At 44.2% G+C, this 19,595-nt stretch overlaps 1 protein-coding gene across 2 annotated transcripts; it reads right to left on the reverse strand.

The window, feature by feature from the left end:
• Positions 1–691: 691 nt before the first annotated feature.
• On the reverse strand, positions 692–19,103 carry kdm1b (lysine demethylase 1B). Of its 2 annotated transcripts, none has more exons than XM_014178634.3 (21): positions 18,920–19,103; positions 18,512–18,660; positions 18,094–18,215; positions 16,880–16,969; positions 16,657–16,768; positions 16,415–16,528; positions 16,275–16,313; positions 15,973–16,165; positions 15,287–15,471; positions 14,052–14,222; positions 13,896–13,970; positions 11,862–11,999; positions 11,423–11,594; positions 9,036–9,163; positions 7,483–7,614; positions 7,065–7,139; positions 6,543–6,659; positions 3,620–3,745; positions 3,261–3,383; positions 2,964–3,116; positions 692–1,993 (listed from the first exon to the last, which is right to left on the reverse strand). In XM_014178634.3, exons 1-21 carry the CDS (start codon positions 18,933–18,935, stop codon positions 1,910–1,912), a joined length of 2,514 nt encoding a protein of 837 aa, XP_014034109.3. In that variant the 5' UTR covers positions 18,936–19,103; the 3' UTR covers positions 692–1,909. The 2 variants fall into 2 exon arrangements, with proteins under 2 accessions (XP_014034109.3, XP_014034110.3); XM_014178635.3 differs by having other exon boundaries at positions 18,788–19,103.
• Between the last annotated feature and the right edge of the window lie 492 nt (positions 19,104–19,595).

Consider the following 19,595-nt stretch of genomic DNA (forward strand, 5'->3'; position numbering starts at 1 on the left):
TGTGATATTGTATTCCCTAGCCCAATTGTTCTTTATGTTTTTTATATATACTTGTGTTCCCCAATGTACTTTTTGTATTAATTTGTTGTTAATAATAATAAAACATTATAAAAAGGATTAGTACTCAAACCCCCCCACATTTTTATAATGTAAAAAATTCTAAACTAAATGGGTGTATTCATTCCGCCGATTTAAGTTACAAAACATTTCTTAAACAGAAGCAAACTGAACTTAACAGGGAGGGACATACCTGAATTTTACCCAAGTTTTTTTTGTTTGCTTCAGTTTGATTCTTAAACGCTAAACGGTTTCCATAATGAATACACTAGTTTCCAGTTGATAAATTCAGGTAGATCCCTCCCCGTTTGATTCCGTTTTCGCCATTTGGTTCCTAGAGGAAGCAATTAACGGTTTCACAACAGAAGCCGTTTACTCCAACCGTTTACTCTAATTGCAATGAAAACAAGTTTCTATTGGACAGATTTAGGTAGGTCCCTCCCCATTTCGTTCCCGTTTGCTTCGTAGAGTAAATGGTTAATGGTTTCCGTTGCAAAACATTTTTGCAGAAGACAAAACGTTTTGCAACGGACTCCGACTAATGAATACACCCCTGTAGCATGCAGTGCACTACACAGCTAGTGACAAATCAGTGCAGTGCATTAAGTCTCAATTAAGTGAGTCAGTCATAATGTAGTTAGTTTGGTTCATTTATTAAGCTACACATGTTTAATAAATGCCATGTTCGAACATGGTGTCAGAATATAGACAGAGGAACATGATCAGTGTGGTAGCCAACTAAAGCCTCAATAACCTGGAGAAAGAGAGAGACAACTGTCAAATGTTTTCAACTTTACTCGCTAAAAACAATGCAGGTACAACTAATACCCAACTGAAGTCTACACTAACTAACCAGTCACTCTGATTAAAGCCAAATGACCCATCCTTATTTGGTGTTTGTTTTATTTGGCCAGGTTTATGAAAACGTGAATTATAATGAATGAATGAATCATTACAAAACCCCCCCAAAAAACACTAATGCAGAAGTACTCATTTACATAACGTCTCAACTAAAATCATATTAGTCCTTGGACAGTGAAGCGCTCATTATCCCCACACACACGCATTGGAACTTTAAAAGGGCAGCAGTTAGCCTAGCGGTTAACAGGTAGCCTAGCGGTTAACAGGTAGCCTAGCGGTTAACAGGTAGCCTAGCTGTTAGAGCACTGGGCCAGTAACTGAAAGGCTGCTGGTTCTAATACCCAAGCTGACAAGGTGAAAAATAAGTCGATGTGCCCTTGTTAACAGGTTAACAGGTAGCCTAGCTGTTAACAGGTAGCCTAGCTGTTAGAGCGTTGAGCCAGTAACTGAAAGGCTGCTGGTTCTAATCTCCAAGCTGACAAGGTGAAAAATAAGTCGATGTGCCCTTGAGCAAGGCACTTAACCCTAATTTGCTCCTGGGGCGACGTACTACTATGGCTGATCCTGTAAAACAACACATTTCACTGCACCTAGCTGGTGTATCTGACTATAAAACATATATTTATATTATTTTTTAAAGCCATTAATGATATGTAATATTGACAAACAAATGGTGACGATCCATATTGAATGTAAATACAGTTTATCCATTTGTACATCACAATTAATTGTTTAGGAGCATACGTGTGCTGCCGATCCTGAATTATAGTGATCTCCAACTAAACCAACAAGATGCGTCATATTTCACTCATAATAACAGAAAAACTTAACCATAATATTTCAAACAGCATTAGCCATCTCTGCTCACACGAGGAACAGTACACACAAGAAGACACCACTTGAAGAGGAGCAGCTTGGGGAGCGAATGCTTTGCTCTGTACAACTTAGATGTCTTTATGCTGGTATCGTGTGACCGCTCGAAGGGAAGGAGTTACAAAGCAGCTATTTTACTCGCTTCTCGGACGCCACTCAAATAGGCTCCTGTTACCGTCTGAGGAAAGTGCCTGTTGGTCGCCTGAAGATAGAAAGACAGGAGAAAAACAAACGTTAAATCAGGGGCCGTATCTATCAAGTGTCTCAGAGTAGGAGTACTGATCTAGAATCAGGTCTCATCTGTCCATGTCATCTGATTCATTGTGATCTAAAAGGCAAAACTGGTCCTAAATCAGCAGTCCTACTCTGAAAAGCTTCTCATGGATGTTTTTCCTTCCAGGCCTTTCCTTCCAGTTCTCTGCTGCCAATGACTGGAACGAACTGCAAAAATCACTGAAGCTGGAGACTCTTATCTCCCTCACTAGCTTTAAGCACCAGCTGTCAGAGCAGCTCATAGATCACTGCACCTGTACATAGCCAATCTGTAAACAGTCCATCCAACTACCTCATCCCCATACTGTATTTATTTATTTATTTATCCATCTTGCTCCTTTGCACCCCAGTATCTCTACTTGCACAGTCATATTCTGCACATCTACCATTCCAGTTTTTAATTGCTATATTGTAATTACTTCGCCACCATGGCCTATTTATTGCCTTACCTTCCTTATCTCACCTCATTTGCACTCACTGTATATAGACTTTTTTTCCCTACTGTATTATTGACTGTATGTTTGTTTATTCCATGTGTAACTCTGTGTTGTTGTATGTGCCAATCTGCTGTGGTTTATCTTGGCCAGGTCGCAGTTGTAAATGAGAACTAAATAAAGGTGAAATAAAAAAAAGAAGTTATCTTTCAAGTGAAGGCCTGTAGTAATACATTGGTATAAGACACAGGAGATTGGTGGCACCTTAATTGGGGAGGACAGGCTCGTGGTAATGGCTGGAGTGGAATCAGTGGAATGGTATCAAATACATCAAAACACACATGGTTTCCATGGTTTCCAGGTGTTTGATGCCATTCCATTTGCTCCGTTCCTGACATTATTATTGGCCGTTGTCCCCTCAGCAGCCTCCACTGGTGTACGATGATAAAAGGGGTCAGGTCTTACCTCCCCAGCAAAGAACACTTTTCCTTGTACATCTTCAGCAATGACGTCATAGGCTTCCCCACTGCCTCCTGTCTTCACAAAGCTGTATGACATCTGAGACCACATGTCTCTGCTCCACCGAGTCACAAAGTAATTCACCGGCTCTGGGACCTCCTACAATGGAAAAATACGTGAAGATACAGGTACAACATTATTTCTTTATTTTACATTTATTTTGTATACCTTAAAATGTCATTTGTAGTAGTCCTAAGTCCTAATGTAAGGTTTTCTCTTCAAAGTAGACAGTAGTTCTAATACCTGCTCCTTGAAGAGTTCACGCAGCACCTTCATGCACTGATCAGCGACATCTTTGTCCTCCATGTCCCTGATAGAGGGCAGAGCTTCACCAGTGATGACGGACATCAGGACACTCCGCTTTCCCTGCGGAATGGGCCAAGATAGGAACACATCTTTTTCTCTGGTAGGAAACCTTTTTTTACGTACTCAGCATACATTCCTGTCCACTATTCAACAGGTTCACTTCAATGAACATGCTGCAAAAACCTCAGCTGTCTCTAATGTTTACATAACAGCATTTCTCTCCATTGAAATAACAGATGATTACATAGTAGTTAGTACGTATAGCTAGAGTACAAAGATGATTGCTGGTAACTCACCTGTGGATCCATGTCATAGAATACACCAAACATCCCTCTCTTGTCAGGACTGGGTGGAATGTGGCCAAAGTAATCTGCTCCTTGGATCTTTCCGTCCCAGAAGCGAAACGGGAACTGCAGAGCAACCTGAGAGTAGGAATGTGTGTTAAGACAGTTTCTGATGAAGAAACGTTGGTTAATGGGTTATTCAATTATTGCATCTGAGATCCTAGTGCTCTCCTTTTCTTTTTCAAGTGTTCTACTCCGCTATCCAGCACCTCTCCTAAACAGGTGTTCTACTCCGCTAGCCAGCACCTCTCCTAAACAGGTGTTCTACTCCGCTAGCCAGCACCTCTCCTAAACAGGTGTTCTACTCCGCTAGCCAGCACCTCTCCTAAACAGGTGTTCTACTCCGCTAGCCAGCACCTCTCCTAAACAGGTGTTCTACTCCGCTAGCCAGCACCTCTCCTAAACAGGTGTTCTACTCCGCTAGCCAGCACCTCTCCTAAACAGGTGTTCTACTCCGCTAGCCAGCACCTCTCCTAAACAGGTGTTCTACTCCGCTAGCCAGCACCTCTCCTAAACAGGTGTTCTACTCCGCTAGCCAGCACCTCTCCTAAACAGGTGTTCTACTCCGCTATCCAGCACCTCTCCTAAACAGGTGTTCTACTCCGCTAGCCAGCACCTCTCCTAAACAGGTGTTCTACTCCGCTAGCCAGCACCTCTCCTAAACAGGTGTTCTACTCCGCTAGCCAGCACCTCTCCTAAACAGGTGTTCTACTCCGCTAGCCAGCACCTCTCCTAAACAGGTGTTCTACTCCGCTAGCCAGCACCTCTACCTAAACAGGTGTTCTACTCCGCTATCCAGCACCTCTCCTAAACAGGTGTTCTACTCCGCTATCCAGCACCTCTCCTAAACAGGTGTTCTACTCCGCTAGCCAGCACCTCTCCTAAACAGGTGTTATACTCCGCTAGCCAGCACCTCTCCTAAACAGGTGTTCTACTCCGCTAGCCAGCACCTCTCCTAAACAGGTGTTCTACTCCGCTATCCAGCACCTCACCTAAACAGGTGTTCTACTCCGCTATCCAGCACCTCTCCTAAACAGGTGTTCTACTCCGCTATCCAGCACCTCTCCTAAACAGGTGTTCTACTCCGCTAGCCAGCACCTCTCCTAAACAGGTGTTCTACTCCGCTAGCCAGCACCTCTCCTAAACAGGTGTTCTACTCCGCTATCCAGCACCTCACCTAAACAGGTGTTCTACTCCGCTATCCAGCACCTCTCCTAAACAGGTGTTCTACTCCGCTATCCAGCACCTCTCCTAAACAGGTGTTCTACTCCGCTAGCCAGCACCTCTCCTAAACAGGTGTTATACTCCGCTAGCCAGCACCTCTCCTAAACAGGTGTTCTACTCCGCTAGCCAGCACCTCTCCTAAACAGGTGTTCTACTCCACTATCCAGCACCTCTCATAAACAGGTGTTCTACTCCGCTAGCCAGCACCTCTCCTAAACAGGTGTTCTACTCCGCTATCCAGCACCTCACCTAAACAGGTGTTCTACTCCGCTATCCAGCACCTCTCCTAAACAGGTGTTCTACTCCGCTAGCCAGCACTTCTCCTAAACAGGTGTTCTACTCCGCTAGCCAGCACCTCTCCTAAACAGGTGTTCTACTCCGCTAGCCAGCACCTCTCCTAAACAGGTGTTCTACTCCGCTAGCCAGCACCTCTCCTAAACAGGTGTTCTACTCCGCTAGCCAGCACCTCTCCTAAACAGGTGTACTACTCCGCTAGCCAGCACCTCTCCTAAACAGGTGTTCTACTCCGCTAGCCAGCACCTCTCCTAAACAGGTGTTCTACTCCGCTAGCCAGCACCTCTCCTAAACAGGTGTTCTACTCCGCTAGCCAGCACCTCTCCTAAACAGGTGTTCTACTCCGCTAGCCAGCACCTCTACTAAACAGGTGTTCTACTCCGCTAGCCAGCACCTCTACTAAACAGGTGTTCTACTCCGCTAGCCAGCACCTCACCTAAACAGGTGTTCTACTCCGCTAGCCAGCACCTCTCCTAAACAGGTGTTCTACTCCGCTAGCCAGCGCGTCTCCTAAACAGGTGTTCTACTCCGCTAGCCAGCACCTCTCCTAAACAGGTGTTCTACTCCGCTAGCCAGCACCTCTCCTAAACAGGTGTTCTACTCCGCTAGCAAGCACCTCTCCTAAACAGGTGTTCTACTCCGCTAGCAAGCACCTCTCCTAAACAGGTGTTCTACTCCGCTAGCCAGCACCTCTCCTAAACAGGTGTTCTACTCCGCTAGCCAGCACCTCTCCTAAACAGGTGTTCTACTCCGCTAGCCAGCACCTCTCCTAAACAGGTGTTCTACTCCGCTATCCAGCACCTCACCTAAACAGGTGTTCTACTCCGCTAGCCAGCACCTCTCCTAAACAGGTGTTCTACTCCGCTAGCCAGCACCTCTCCTAAACAGGTGTTCTACTCCGCTATCCAGCACCTCTACTAAACAGGTGTTCTACTCCGCTAGCAAGCACCTCTCCTAAACAGGTGTTCTACTCCGCTAGCCAGCACCTCTCCTAAACAGGTGTTCTACTCCGCTATCCAGCACCTCACCTAAACAGGTGTTCTACTCCGCTAGCCAGCACCTCTACTAAACAGGTGTTCTACTCCGCTAGCCAGCACCTCTCCTAAACAGGTGTTCTACTCCGCTAGCCAGCACCTCTCCTAAACAGGTGTTCTACTCCGCTAGCCAGCACCTCTCCTAAACAGGTGTTCTACTCTGCTAGCCAGCACCTCTCCTAAACAGGTGTTCTACTCCGCTATCCAGCACCTCACCTAAACAGGTGTGTGTTTCTTTCACCTCCAGATTAAGAGTTTCTGGTGACAGGGTGAACCAGTTTCAGTTACATCACCCAGACTGTGTCGCAGCTCTAAACCCTTACCTTTTCAATGAGACCTGCTCCAAGACTGTGGATGGCTTTCAGCTTTCTCTCAGGAAGAGGAGGGTTGAATTTAATGATATTCTTCTGGAGTAAAGTCAATGGGACTGTCACCAGAACCTAAAAAAATGACAAAATAAATGTTCCCAAAGCTACAGTTAAGAGTGGAGTGTCAGAGAAGACAACTGTACTATAACAGGTAAGAGTGGAGTGTCAGAGAAGACAACTGTACTATAACAGGTAAGAGTGGAGTGTCAGGGAAGACAACTGTACTATAACAGGTAAGAGTAGGGTGTCAGAGGAAGACAACTGTACTATAACAGGTAAGAGTGGAGTGTCAGAGAAGACAACTGTACTATAACAGGTAAGAGTAGGAGTGTCAGAGAAGACAACTGTACTATAACATGTAAGAGTGGAGTGTCAGAGAAGACAACTGTACTATAACAAGTAAGAGTGGAGTGTCAGAGAAGACAACTGTACTATAACATGCATCATTACTCTGTAAATAAACAAATGAGTCCTTACTTTCTGTGCTGTCCACTGAGTCCCATTGGATGAGGTAACTTTGACTATATCCCCTGAGTAATCGATAGCTTGAACCTACAATGAAACAAGTGTACTGTGATTGTGAGGCATTGCTCGAAATGCTTGGGTACAAAGAAAATTGAGAAACCTCTCACTTTTACCTAACTATATACTACAACCAAGATGAGAGGAGAATGGGCAACGAAAGGAACATAAGGAGATATTATTGGGACGCACCCTAAGTGTGCACTTGTTCACACATCTAAAAAGCATTGAATTGCTTAAGGCATTGGCTAGTAGGAGTTTCCAGCATATTTCTCATACCAGTCATTTCCTTTCAAATCAGTGAAGGGAAGTGAACAAGTGCGCACTTTGCGAGGAAGGAGAGTTAATTGGGACATAGTATTTGATGGCTCACCGGGCTCTTGATGCGGATATCGAGACCCTCAGCCAGTCTGTTAAGCACAGACGAATAGCCCTCTGTCAGCAGTGTATGGTCTCCTGAGAACTGAGCAAAGAACTCGTTGTGGTCCCAGGACCGAGCTGATACCTGCACACACACACACACACACACACACACACACACACACACTATGTTCAGGGGTTAAAGCAACAACACAAAATCTCATGACTGAAACTTAAGACAATCTCAGATGGATTGTCTGAGGACAAGTTAACCTCCACTTTCATTTAAGAAAGTCATAATAACCATCATGCTTTTAGGGAAAGAGAATCATTTTGTACATGTGCCCTTGCTTAGGGGGTCCTCAACGGGATCGTTTTTTTCACAAGGACTGAGAAGCTCAGTTCTGGTGACTTAAAAAAAAACATTCTACTCAAAAAAAGCATGAAAATAAAATGACACCATCTAAAAAATATCATTTCCACCTCCAAAAATGGGCCCAATAACTGTTGGTAAAAATGATGTTAAAATGATTTGAACATATTGGATCATTCCAATATAGCATATGCATGGTTTATATTATCAGGTATGCTATCAGGAATAAGCATTAGCACCTGTAGCCAAACTGATAGCAAAGTGTTTATAAAATGTACATAGGCTGAAGCATGGGGTTGGTCCATCTGCATTTACCCCATAGAACACCACATCCGGATTGTTATTATTAATGGATTATACATACAGCATTAATAATTAGTATTCACTTCACTTTTTTTCTATTACAATGTATGTCACTGACCTTTGAAGACAACATTGCCCATTTTAAGAGCTCTGTTGCATAGTTGCACCTAAACCATTCTTGTAACTCTGGTTGTAAAACTGCATTTGTACAACGACGCCACGTGCAATTGAAGGAGTATAGAAATAAACGGGATAGCAATGGAAAACTGGGATCCCACTCTTCTTTTAGCAAAGGCGAAAACTGCTTTCAAAAGTGTTTTCCCACAACTGCATTGGCTCTCGTAACTTCAATGAGCCTCGAGAGGAATACTTATAAAAACACAACAAGACGACTTGGTAAATAGGTCAAATATTCTACTATGGGGTTGTCTGATTTTGTTTTAATAACATTAAAAACGGGGAAAAAATGTTAGCAGAGTATTTGAATGACTTTACCAGCAGCTACAGTAGACTAGACACCGCTGTCGGAGTTGAGCGCTGCTGTGTTGTGCATTACAGACTATTTCATTCCCTTCATCTGAACATCGGAGTGTCACCAACAATCATGCATGTCAGTTCAATACACACAGTGTAACATAGAAAATCAAATACTTGAGAATACATTTATTTGGGAATATATTTCATAGCCTAACACAGACAAGCATCTCCAAACCAGATTTTATTAAGCATCTTCACTGATCGAAAAAACCCCGACTTCTCCGGAATCCATATGATGGAAATCCGTTGCTGTAACGGAGAACCTTAACCCCTGACTATGTTATCAGAACTCTCCTACGGTCACTTCATCGACTGTCACAAGAGACAGGGTAGGAATGATCTCATCCTCAGACCTGGTCCAGTGTGCTTCCACAGGCATATTCCAGGTTGCTGAGATGGAACTGAAGCACTTTCTCCTCCAACTGGCTGAACTGGACCCCAGACTCCTGAAGGAATGTCTTGTAGACCTCCTGGATTTTTTCTGGAAGTGAAAATTGTAAAATGAAAGAAACTAGAAACTGCCCAAATGTCTATCACTACTTTGAACTTCACATATAAGCAAATCATTGAGAGGAGTGACTAGGGTTGCAAAATTCCGATAAGTGTCCCAAAATTCCCAAGTCTTCCAGAAACCCTGGTTGGAATATTTCTGGAATCAGGAGTAAATAAGTATAAATTCTGTGATTACTCTAAAACACTACACGATTTTGCCCCATATTTAGCTGTCCCAGACAAGTTTTTGAGATCGGAGACAAAATCCATCATGTCGTTGTCTACTCGGGGCGCGCGGCCGTCACCGACACTCGTTTAACGTGAGCTGGTAAGAGACGCAATCTCAGGGCTACCGATCTCGTCTTTGAGCAGTCCCAGACGTCCCCATATTTTCAAACATGTTTGATTTTAAATCGGCTCAAAATCTACAATGCTCTTGTAGTGTGAGATGTGCAACGACACGTTTTGAGAACAGTGATGAGCAACAGCCAATGAGAGCTGGCCAGAGAAGAAGCCAGTGAGATGGTGATGTTGTTTCACATCACCCAGGACATGTAGCCTCTGGAGCTGGGGCCATGACTACTGCTAGTATGTGTTTCCACTTGCCTTTAACCAAAGGAAAAGTAGCACATTTTTTCAGCTCTGAAGTTCACAAGCAATGTTGTTCAATTCAAAATGTTGGCTAGTTATTTCAACTCTGTATGACAAGCATGAACGTCTGACGGAAAACATTTGAGGCTGCTTTGAGCCACAGCTTGTTGGAGCTACATTAACTCTAAATCACATCATCGTTTTGGTGAGAAAGCGTGGTATGAAGAATCCTCAAGACCAAGTGAATAATCTTGTAGTGTGTGACCCCTGTCTGTGCCTCACCGTTTAGTGTGACCCCTGTCTGTGCCACACCGTTTAGTGTGTGACCCCTGTCTGTGCTACAGCGTTTAGTTTGACCCCTGTCTGTGCCACACCGTTTAGTGTGTGACCCCTGTCTGTGCTACAGCGTTTAGTGTGTGGCCCCTGTCTGTGCCACAGCGTTTAGTGTGTGACCCCTGTCTGTGCTACACCGTTTAGTGTGTGACCCCTGTCTGTGCTACAGCGTTTAGTGTGTGACCCCTGTCTGTGCTACAGCGTTTAGTGTGTGACCCGTCTGTGCTACAGCATTTAGTGTGACCCCTGTCTGTGCTACAGCGTTTAGTGTGACCCCTGTCTGTGCTACAGCGTTTAGTGTGTGACCCCTGTCTGTGCTACAGCGTTTAGTGTGACCTGTCTGTGCTACACCGTTTAGTGTGTGACCCCTGTCTGTGCTACAGCGTTTAGTGTGACCCGTCTGTGCCACAGCGTTTAGTGTGACCTGTCTGTGCTACAGCGTTTAGTGTGACCTGTCTGTGCTACAGCGTTTAGTGTGACCCCTGTCTGTGCTACAGCGTTTAGTGTGACCCCTGTCTGTGCTACAGCGTTTAGTGTGACCCCTGTCTGTGCCACAGCGTTTAGTGTGACCTGTCTGTGCCACAGCGTTTAGTGTGTGACCCCTGTCTGTGCTACACCGTTTAGTGTGTGACCCCTGTCTGTGCTACAGCGTTTAGTGTGTGACACCTGTCTGTGCTACAGCGTTTAGTGTGTGACCCGTCTGTGCTACAGCGTTTAGTGTGTGACCCCTGTCTGTGCTACAGCGTTTAGTGTGTGACCCCTGTCTGTGCTACAGCGTTTAGTGTGACCTGTCTGTGCTACACCGTTTAGTGTGTGACCCCTGTCTGTGCTACAGCGTTTAGTGTGACCCGTCTGTGCCACAGCGTTTAGTGTGACCTGTCTGTGCTACAGCGTTTAGTGTGACCTGTCTGTGCTACAGCGTTTAGTGTGACCCCTGTCTGTGCTACAGCGTTTAGTGTGACCCCTGTCTGTGCTACAGCGTTTAGTGTGACCCCTGTCTGTGCCACAGCGTTTAGTGTGACCTGTCTGTGCTACAGCGTTTAGTGTGACCCCTGTCTGTGCTACAGCGTTTAGTGTGACCCCTGTCTGTGCCACAGCGTTTAGTGTGTGACCCCTGTCTGTGCTACAGCGTTTAGTGTGACCCGTCTGTGCCACACCACTACAGGATAGGTGGTTGTTTAATGTGAGAGGTTAAGTGATGTTAGGATTTTGAAAGTCGTGTAGTGTATACACCAGGCTTTACCGCTATTTCTGTAAAACCTTGACATTTTGGGGAAAGTTACCAGAGTTACCAACCCTAGGAGTGACCAGAAATGTGTTGTACCTCCCAGAGGAGTGTCCTGGTTCTGAGACTTGTCTTTCCTCCATTCTGACACCACATCCAGGATGGCGTTAAAGTGGAAGTCCATGCGCTTATCGATGGCCGGGTCTGTGGTACTCCCTCCCTCCTGGAACAGGTCACACCTCTCCCCCAGCTTGTGCATATTAATGCTGAGCTAGATACAAGAGAAGCAACTGAGTATGTGAATACTTGTAGGACCCGAAAGACTTCTGCGGCATCTATTAGCAGTTACACAATACTACATCAAATGAGGCAGCAGCATAAAAAATACAAATGGTTGACTTTGGTTGAACTTTGGTTGAACTTTGGGTGAATGATTAGAAATGTGGACACTGAAAAATCCTGTTTTCAAGGTACGGGTTGTGAGTGAATGACTGAGAGCCAGTAGTTTGTGTCAGTGTTGTTACAAAGAATCTCTCACCTGCTCACTCATCAGTGCAATTGGGTTGTTCACACAGCCGTTCACAATCTGGGCCCCCCGACCCACCGTGACGCCGCCCAGCGATGTATCATCCCACACCCGCCCTCCAATCCGCTCACTCGCCTCGAGCATCACCACCTGTGATTGGATCAAACACTTGGAGGTTAAAGTTCATGAAGAAGGCACAGCCACAGAACTCATCAGTAGTTATTCATTCAATATGTTGTGAACAATACTTAGTATGCCGCATTTCAGACAAGAACATCTTATGGGTTATTATAGGAGTAGGTTCCATATCTGAATTAACCTACAATTAGGACACCCAGCTAGCACATTTGTTTCCTTGGAAGTTGTGGAAACATATGTTATTGATTTCCATAGGTTCTGGGAATGAACTCGTACGTTTCCTGACGGGTAAAACTGAACATTTTTTAAATGTTCTGAGAATGGAATTGAAAATATCACCTGTTCTGGGAACAAACATTTTTAGAGGTTGCAGGGAGGTTCTGAGAACAAAAATGATAGGTTATTTGAAGGTAATTAAATAACGTTCTGAGAACATGTAAAATAAGACTTTTAACAACACTGCTAGCTTATACATGGAAATGTATTTGCTTAGGCATTAATCATGCAAAAAAAAAAATATATATATATATATATTGTGGCACGGAGTCAGTGAGATTCAAACGTATGATCTACTGTTCTCTATCCACGGAATTAGTCCTCTGTGCCACCAGCATGGAGATAGCATGCCATGGTTTTTTAACTCATACAAAGCTGTTCATTTGAATCTATTCAAAAAGACCCCATTTCCAAGGAAACAAGCACTCATTAAGATCAGGTGTGGCCAGTTAGTGGACTTGGCCAACACACCTGAACACACTTAACAAGATAGAAGATAGAGTTTTGTTGAGGCTGAGAACAGAATGTATATATTTTTAAATAACATTCTCAGAACGTTCTTTGAACGTTACTAATGTTATCTTGTGGTTTTTAATGGAAAGTTTTCATAATGTTCTGAGAAAATTACTTTAAATAGAACCATGAGGAAACCTGTAGAAAATGTTATGCTGAAGTACTGAAATTCCCACAGCAGAACATTGTTTCTTAACGTTCTCTGAACAATTTGAGAAATGTATTTTAAATAGAATCATGAGGAAACGTTATGCTGAAGTACTGAAATTCCCACCTAACACAGAACCCGTGCATAAATATATTTTGTCCCCCCACACCAAACGCGATCACGACACGCAGGTTAAAATATCAAAACAAACTCTGAACCAATTATATTAATTTGGGGACAGGTCGAAAAGCAATAAACATTTATGGCAATTTAGCTAGCTAGCTTGCTGTTGCTAGCTAATTTGTCCTGGGATAAACATTGAGTTGTTATTTTACCTGAAATGCACAAGGTCCTCTACTCCACCAATTAATCCACACATAAAACGGTCAACCGAATCGTTTCTAGTCATCTCTCTTCCTTCAAGGCTTTTTCTTCTCTTGACTTTATATTGCGATTGGCAACTTTCATAAATTAGGTGCATTACCGCCACTGACCTCGTTCATCTTTCAGTCACCCACATGGGTATAACCAATGAGGAGATGGCACGTGGGTACCTGCTTCTATAAACCAATGAGGAGATGGGAGAGGCAGGACTTGCAGCGCGATCTGTGTCAGAAATAGAACTGATTTCTATTTTAGCCCTTGACGCAGACGCTCGTTGGCGCGCGCGAGCAGTGTGGGTGCAATAATTGAATAACATAGATTTCAAAATGTATTTTGCGACGCGAGCGGTGTAGTCAGCCAGTTGGGAACATATGGTTCTCAGAATGTTACGTGCTAGCTGGGTATCCTGCACCATTCCCAGAACATTGTAGGAAGTTCTGGGAATGACCATAGGACAACCACGCTCTCACCAAGCTCTAAGAAACATAAGGTTCTCAGAACGTTATGTGCTAACTGGGTATGGTCAAAACATTGAAAACAAAAATGAACACTTGAAGTAGTTCTACATTTTAATCTTAAAATATTACCTGCATGCCAAAGTTTTGCAGTTGCCGCGCAGCAGCCAGCCCCGATGCCCCGGCTCCAATCACAATCACGTTCTTCTGCAAAGACCAACAAAAAGTCTGTATGAGCTGCAAAACATAACTGGACGAAGTTGATGGTATAAAATTAGACACCCTTACGTTGTGGTAGCGCTCGGGAAGCAGGGGCTGTTTGACTGATAAAACCCCAGTGTTGATCAGACCCTTCCTGGTCATGAAGAGAAGCACCCTGTCCATTTCTTGTACACAACGCACACGCACCAGCCCTCTCACAATGATGTGGGGAGCACAGTTCTGGGGTGTCAGCACCTCCTAGACATGAGAGGAAGGGACGTATTTAATCATTATCACCAGGCTCTGTTGTGTTTAATTGATAGAAAACCCATGTCATTTCTCCTAGGTCATGTAACTCCATTGTTTTTCCTCACTATTCTATTAGTCTCTCATCAAATTATAGGTATGTGACTAGATGGCTGGGTATGTGAAATAACATGTGGAAAAAGAAAGTACTCCACACAAACCAGGTGGACGCTAGTGGATGATCCAGCCTACCTACGGAGGAAGAGGAGACGGCGTGTCTGATGAAGAGCTCTAGGCCTGTCTACCAGTATCTGACTGACGTTTCTCCCTGCCTGTCTATCCTCGATGCTCCCTCCGCTAGTGGATGATCCAGCCTACCTACGGAGGAAGAGGAGACGGCGTGTCTGATGAAGAGCTCTAGGCCTGTCTACCAGTATCTGACTGACGTTTCTCCCTGCCTGTCTATCCTCGATGCTCCCTCCGCTAGTGGATGATCCAGCCTACCTACGGAGGAAGAGGAGACGGCGTGTCTGATGAAGAGCTCTAGGCCTGTCTACCAGTATCTGACTGACGTTTCTCCCTGCCTGTCTATCCTCGATGCCCCCTCCGCTAGTGGATGATCCAGCCTACCTACGGAGGAAGAGGAGACGGCGTGTCTGATGAAGAGCTCTAGGCCTGTCTACCAGTATCTGACTGACGTTTCTCCCTGCCTGTCTATCCTCGATGCCCCCTCCGCTAGTGGATGATCCAGCCTACCTACGGAGGAAGAGGAGACGGCGTGTCTGATGAAGAGCTCTAGGCCTGTCTACCAGTATCTGACTGACGTTTCTCCCTGCCTGTCTATCCTCGATGCTCCCTCCGCTCAAGCTACTGACTGTCTTTCCCTCTGAAGCTGTGGAAGACCACCAACGATGAACTGACAGATCTCTACATTTCTTTTGGTTTTCAAAGCAACTTTGAGATTCTTGTTTGTAATGAAAAAAAATATATATATTATTATTATTATTATTATGACTACTATGACGCTTCCAAAAAGTGTCTAATTTAAACAGTGTAGGACTTATCTGTCTGGCTACCTTACAGCCTCTGTGCCAGGAGGCCAGGATAAGGTTGCGCAGGGCCAGGTACATGGTGGGGTCACGGGAAAACTCTGGAAACTCGTAGAGCTCATCCAGCTCCATCATGTCCGGTCGCACACACAAGGCCTTCCCACACTCGTTGGGCTGGTAAAAGGGCTGGAAGTATGGACACAGCCCTGGAACTGAACACAAAGTATGAGTTATAGAACATGTATTTACTGACCATGAGTGACTGGTGGTTCAACAGACTAGCTAAGATAATAGAAACAGAAGTATGCTAGACTTAAGCAATAAGGCACGAGGGGGTGTGGTATATGGTCAATATACAACGGCTAAAGGCTGCTCTTAGACACAACGCATCGCGGGATGCCTGGACACACCCCTTAGCCATGGTATATTGGCCATATACCACAAACCCCTGAGGTGCCTTATTGCTATTATAAACTGGTTACCAACGTAACTAGGTCAGTACAAATACATGTTTTATCATACTGGTGCTATACGGTCTGATATACCACGGCTGTCAGCCAATCAGCATTCCGGGCTCGAACCACCCATTTTATTATGGATATTAACTACTTGGCGATTTACTGGTTCCTTAGCTCTGGGTCGTACTACCTTCTCTGTGAAGTAGAGCACCAGGGTTGAGATGTGGATTCTCTCCCCACCCTGGATGGACTTACTCTGTGGTGGGACGGCTCTGCAGTGCTCTGCCCTCAACTCAGCATGAGAGTGGTTGCTGGTGGATCCTGAGGGGCTCATGCCCACACAGTCGGGATAGTAGGCTGTGAGGAACGGGTTGGCCGGGCTGTCCTTAAATAACGGGGGCAGGATCAGCATGGAATGCCACCAGCTGTCGATCACCTCTGCCACTCTCTGTGGAACACAACAAGGTTCCGAATAAAGACAAGGCTGCAGTGATACTTTAAATTGTTGACTGAACATGAAGGAACTCAGAAGGTAATTTTTAAAGACAGTCACTCACCAAATCTTCTGGCAGAGAGCACTGGTCTGGCCCTTCGGTCTGTAGACGTAAACACGTGATATTATGGCACTATCATGAAATGTCAATCAAGTTATTGTTGATTATGTTGTTGTCTCTTCCTCCTGCTACTTCCTGTTTACCTTGACATTGTTGAACTTCATGCCACAGCGATACGTGGCTGCTAGTGAGGCAGTGAGCTGGATCTCCTTGGTGAGCTGACGCCATTTCCCACAGTCTGGCTTAGTGCATTGGACCTGGAAACCAATCACATTGGAGTGAATGTGTTTGAATTACTCACTTGATGGAGAATGGCTGCATTGACCTGAATACTATGCCAGTTAGCTAGACATTTTGGGTTGAAAGGCAGCTGTGTTGCTCTCACCCAGTATGGAAGCTGTTGATCTGCCATGAAAGCTTTCAGACTGGGCTCACTCTTCCCATTGCCAGTCCAAACCCTCTTCCAGGATGCATATGTCTCATAGCCATCTTTGTGACTGATAAACCAAGGAAAGATATAGTCATTACATTCAGATCAACAGAGAACAAGTGTCTATGATGACGTGTTTGACAAAATGACAATGTTATTTTTTAATTAGACTGTTAACCTTCTATAGTAGTGATCAAAACACTCATTGCAAAAGTGCTCCCCGCAGGACAAATGGTACCACCGAGAAGTGTAGCCGTTTTTGGCGCACCTGAAAGAAAGACGGAGAGCAGTAAGAAACATGTCAGCAAGTACTCAACACACTGAATGCGATGTCATACTTTCTCTCCATTGTCTTCCAACAGGTGGCATCACTCATACGGGACGCTTGTCCCTCAACTGATCAGTGCAGGCAGAATCGTCACACTATTTGATATAAGACAGTGGTAGAACTCCCATACTTGCGTTCTAAATAGTAGGCATACAAAAATAGAACGCATATGAAGTACCGTATATGAAATTTCAAAAACTTTGTATGCTTTAAACGCAGGATATCCTACTCATTTTTCATCTAGTACAATTCACTGCACACTATTGAGGAAAAGAAATCGTCTTTCCAGACGCGTGTGTTTGACAACAGCTGATAATCAGAGAAGGTGACGCGCTGTACCAAAATGAACGAGCGGCGGGAATCAACCCAACAGCTCATCAGAAGATGCATCCTCAGTATGGATGAGTAGTATGTTGATATTTGTTGCTTACTGCATACATTTGTACTAAACAGTACGTTCTAAATAGTATGTAGTACAATTAGTACACAGTATGTAGTTTTAGTAAGTAGTAGGCAAGACAGATTTCGGACACAGCTGCCAATGACTCTCTCTGGAAACCACCAGTGAAGTAAAAACAGGAGATGATACCAGATAGAACAACAATGAGAGATATTTCACCGGATGTATAAACGTGAAGCATCCGGTTGGCGTATCCACTCAATACCAAATATGGTAGTGAGAGAAAGCCCAATGGCTAGAAGTGGATGGATTTTGGCCGACATTCTGATAATTTACTCATCGATGAAACATTTGATCTCAATACAGTTTTCTGTTCCCAAAACTAGTTTTGTAGACTTTACCCTTCGCCAAAGCTTTAAAAAACTGCATAGTTTAAAAGGAGTGCAAAGGAAAATGGAGTTAATGCACACGTGCACTTCAGAGTAGTGTTCCCCAACGGAAATATGCAAATGTGACTAGAACGCGCCAATAGGATCTCGCTAGCTCGTGCTTGGCTCTACCCACCTCCTTCCTTGTTCTGCCCACTATGACTAATTTGTTCCCATTTGAAACTACAGGCTGTTGTCTATCTTGGTTTAGTTATAAAAAAAATATTTGATGATACCTTTCAGAGGCGCTAGCAAAGCACACTGGGTATGTGGCCGAGCATCCAGCCTTTTCACACTTTCTGTACTTCTTCTCAGATTGGTCCTCTTCTTCCTCTGTGTCAGTGGCTTTTCTTTTAGTCTGGAATCCAATGACAGACAGACTTCAATATCAAGGAAAATATGTTTATTAAGGAAAGCAGAGAGATTGGTAAAAGGCAGGGAGCTCTTAATGGGCTGACTGGATGGAAATGGGTAAAGTGAGTGAGAATGACTGAAAAAAGGTGGTCTCACTACACCCCACAGTCCCAAACTAGCCAGAGCCGAAAGATCTAGTATTGTGCCTAGCTCAGGTAAAATACTTGATCTGCCGGCTCTGGTTAGTTCCAAAGCAACTGTATTTAGTCTGTTTTATCTAATATTAGGGTGCACATATACCTGTCCAGGTGGAGGATTATTACAGCGCTTCATTCTGACGTTGACCTGTCTACCAGAGGAGCGAAGGGACGACTGACCATCCCCAGATGATGACTCCATTGCTGTCCTCTTCTTGGCACGCCGAGCACCTGAAGCATTCACTGTATAATCTGTAAATGGACAACATATCATATCACTGAATGTGACCATGTCACAGCCTAGATAAAACATGTCATAACACATGACCTCTCATGTTTTATTAATTAAGTAATAATAGATTGCCAACATGAAGCTTACGTGCTGCACCATCGACCAATACTCAGCTTCCCAAAACTAACAGCAATGTGAATATGCGTTACGCTGGCTAACGTTAGCTCAAAAGCTGAGCTGTCAGACAATACCGTCAGAGTATGGAAATAGCTCGCTAACCTGCATCTGTCAGCATAGCTGGCTGTGCTCTATCTCTCCGATTCAGAGTCTATTCCTTTATTTGAGACGATTTGAATAATTATTTGTTATCAATCTGTCTTTGTTGTTGTTATTCTGAGTAGGAAATGAAGGCGAAGCCAAAGATAGAAACTGTGGCTAAACTGACACCAAAACCTACTTCCGGTGTGTCACAACGGGGAATGTATGCGTTTCGAGTTTGTACTGTTTGGTATCTTCTGCTTGCCATAGTAGGGGTGATAACCATAGTAACGTATACATGCGCACTTCAGTGTGTCGGTCGCATTGAGTTATGGTCCGATACCAACACATCCACATAAGTAGGTGTTTTTGTGAGATGCATTGAAAGTAGTTATAATTATTCCAGGTATTTGCAATGTTTTTAATGGCAACTACCTGAAAACCTTGAGTTGTACACAGTGGTGGAAAAAGTACCCAGTTGTCATACTTGAGTAAAAGTAAAGATACCTTAATAGAAAATGACTCAAGTGAAAGCAACCCTGTAAAAAACGACTTGAGTAAATTAGTTAAGTATCAAAAGTAAATGTAATTGCTAAAATATACGTAGGTATCAAAGTAAAAGTACAAGTATAAATCATGTAAAACTTCTTATATTAAGAAATCCAGACGGCACCATTTTCTTATTTTTAAATGTATT

Source organism: Salmo salar, chromosome 27, assembly GCF_965601325.2.
Source record: "Salmo salar chromosome 27, fSalSal1, whole genome shotgun sequence".
Taxonomy (NCBI): Eukaryota; Metazoa; Chordata; class Actinopteri; order Salmoniformes; family Salmonidae; genus Salmo; species Salmo salar.